Below are 1,422 nucleotides of genomic sequence, written 5' to 3' on the forward strand. Positions count from 1 at the left end.
AACTGGCACGGGCTGCAGATGCAGCGCTTGTCTGTCGTCCTCCACACCGCCGTGGCGTGGCACACGGTGAACGAGCTAGCGTGCGGGGAGAGCGGCATTGTGCATGGTGCGGAGTGCATTGCCGTTCTTAACGGAGTCGCTTAGGCGGCTCCGGTGGTGAGCCTGTGTGTGTGCCAGTCCGCGCCAGTCTGCGCCCTTGTTGTGCCAGTGTGCTGTGAGAGAGGCTTGTATCTTAAGAATTCTTTTTCCCCGATTCTCTGAAGGACCTGGACGTGCCCCATATTGGGGGCCCGCCGGCATTACCCCGCCCGAGACGCCGGTCTCGGACGCTGCCGGCGCGCCCCACCCTTTCAATCTTTTAGATGAGGCCACGGGTTCTAAGGCGGGCGAGGCGGCTGCTGAGGCGTTGGCGGAGGCGGCGGTCGACGCTGTCTACGGGGCGCTCGTAGCGGCGACGCTCGAGGAGTGGGCGGGCGCGAGCACGGACAACCCCGTCTCCGCGGAGGACGCTCGAGGCCCAGGCCTCGAGTGTCAGGATTGCTTTGGGCGCTTTTACGACGAGTTTGGCGTGGAGCCGTGGCTGTGGCGCCGGGCGTTGCGTGAGGGCTGGTCGGAGCTGGGGGGCTGGTCGAGAGAGGAGATGGAGGCGGCGGAGAAGGAGATCTGGCGCGGCGAGAGTTCTGAGATCTCTCAGCTAGGCGAGTGGGTCTGCGATGCTTGCTTGGAGGGCTATTTGGGGGGGGGCGTTGGCGACTACTCGGAGCTGCGCAGCGGCTACGTTGCGCCGTATCCGAGTAACCCCTGGATAGGTCGCTCGCGCGACCTCTCCTGGATGCGCAAGGGGCCCATAGGGGTCACGCGGAGGGAGGCGCTGTTAGCGGCGGAGGAGGCGAAGGCGGCCGCGCGGGCGGCGGAGAAGGCGGCGCGGGCAGCGGAGGGGGGGAAGGGCGGCGGCAGCGGGCGGCAGTCCCGCGAGGCACGCCGGCGGAAGGGTTCGTCTTCGCGGGGCGGGGTGCGCACTGCGCGCCGCGAGGATGAGGAGCCTGAGCCAGGGGAGGGTTGGGAAGGGGGGGCGAGGCCGGAGGAGTATGACGGCCTCTTCGACGGCCCATAAGGGGCCGTTGTCTGCTGTGCCTTTTGTGGTGCTAGTTCGTGCCAGTCTGCTGTGAGAGGGGCTTGTATTCGTAGAATTCTCTGAAGGACCTCCACTTCGCACACCTGTCGCGCACCCATGTCCATGTTGCACGCGCACCCCCAGACGACGCGGGACGACTCACCCTGGCCGGACGCGTACTCGTCGTACCTCTCACCCTGGCCGGACGCACTCGTTACCAGTCGGGGGGCTTGGGCGACAACCGCCGCAACTGCAGCGTCGGCGGACAACGGCAATACCGCGCAGCAGCAGACAGAGATGTTTGGGTC

At 66.8% G+C, this 1,422-nt stretch overlaps 1 protein-coding gene across 1 annotated transcript; it reads left to right on the forward strand.

The window, feature by feature from the left end:
- Positions 1-18: 18 nt before the first annotated feature.
- Positions 19-1,114, forward strand: EMIHUDRAFT_257786 (hypothetical protein; the record flags this gene model as incomplete). Its single annotated transcript, XM_005762539.1, has 3 exons — positions 19-106; positions 363-778; positions 1,034-1,114. 3 exons carry the CDS (start codon positions 19-21, stop codon positions 1,112-1,114), a joined length of 585 nt encoding a protein of 194 aa, XP_005762596.1.
- Positions 1,115-1,422: the final 308 nt, after the last annotated feature.

Source organism: Emiliania huxleyi (genome assembly GCF_000372725.1).
Source record: "Emiliania huxleyi CCMP1516 unplaced genomic scaffold EMIHUscaffold_6702, whole genome shotgun sequence".
NCBI lineage: Eukaryota > Haptophyta > Isochrysidales > Noelaerhabdaceae > Emiliania > Emiliania huxleyi.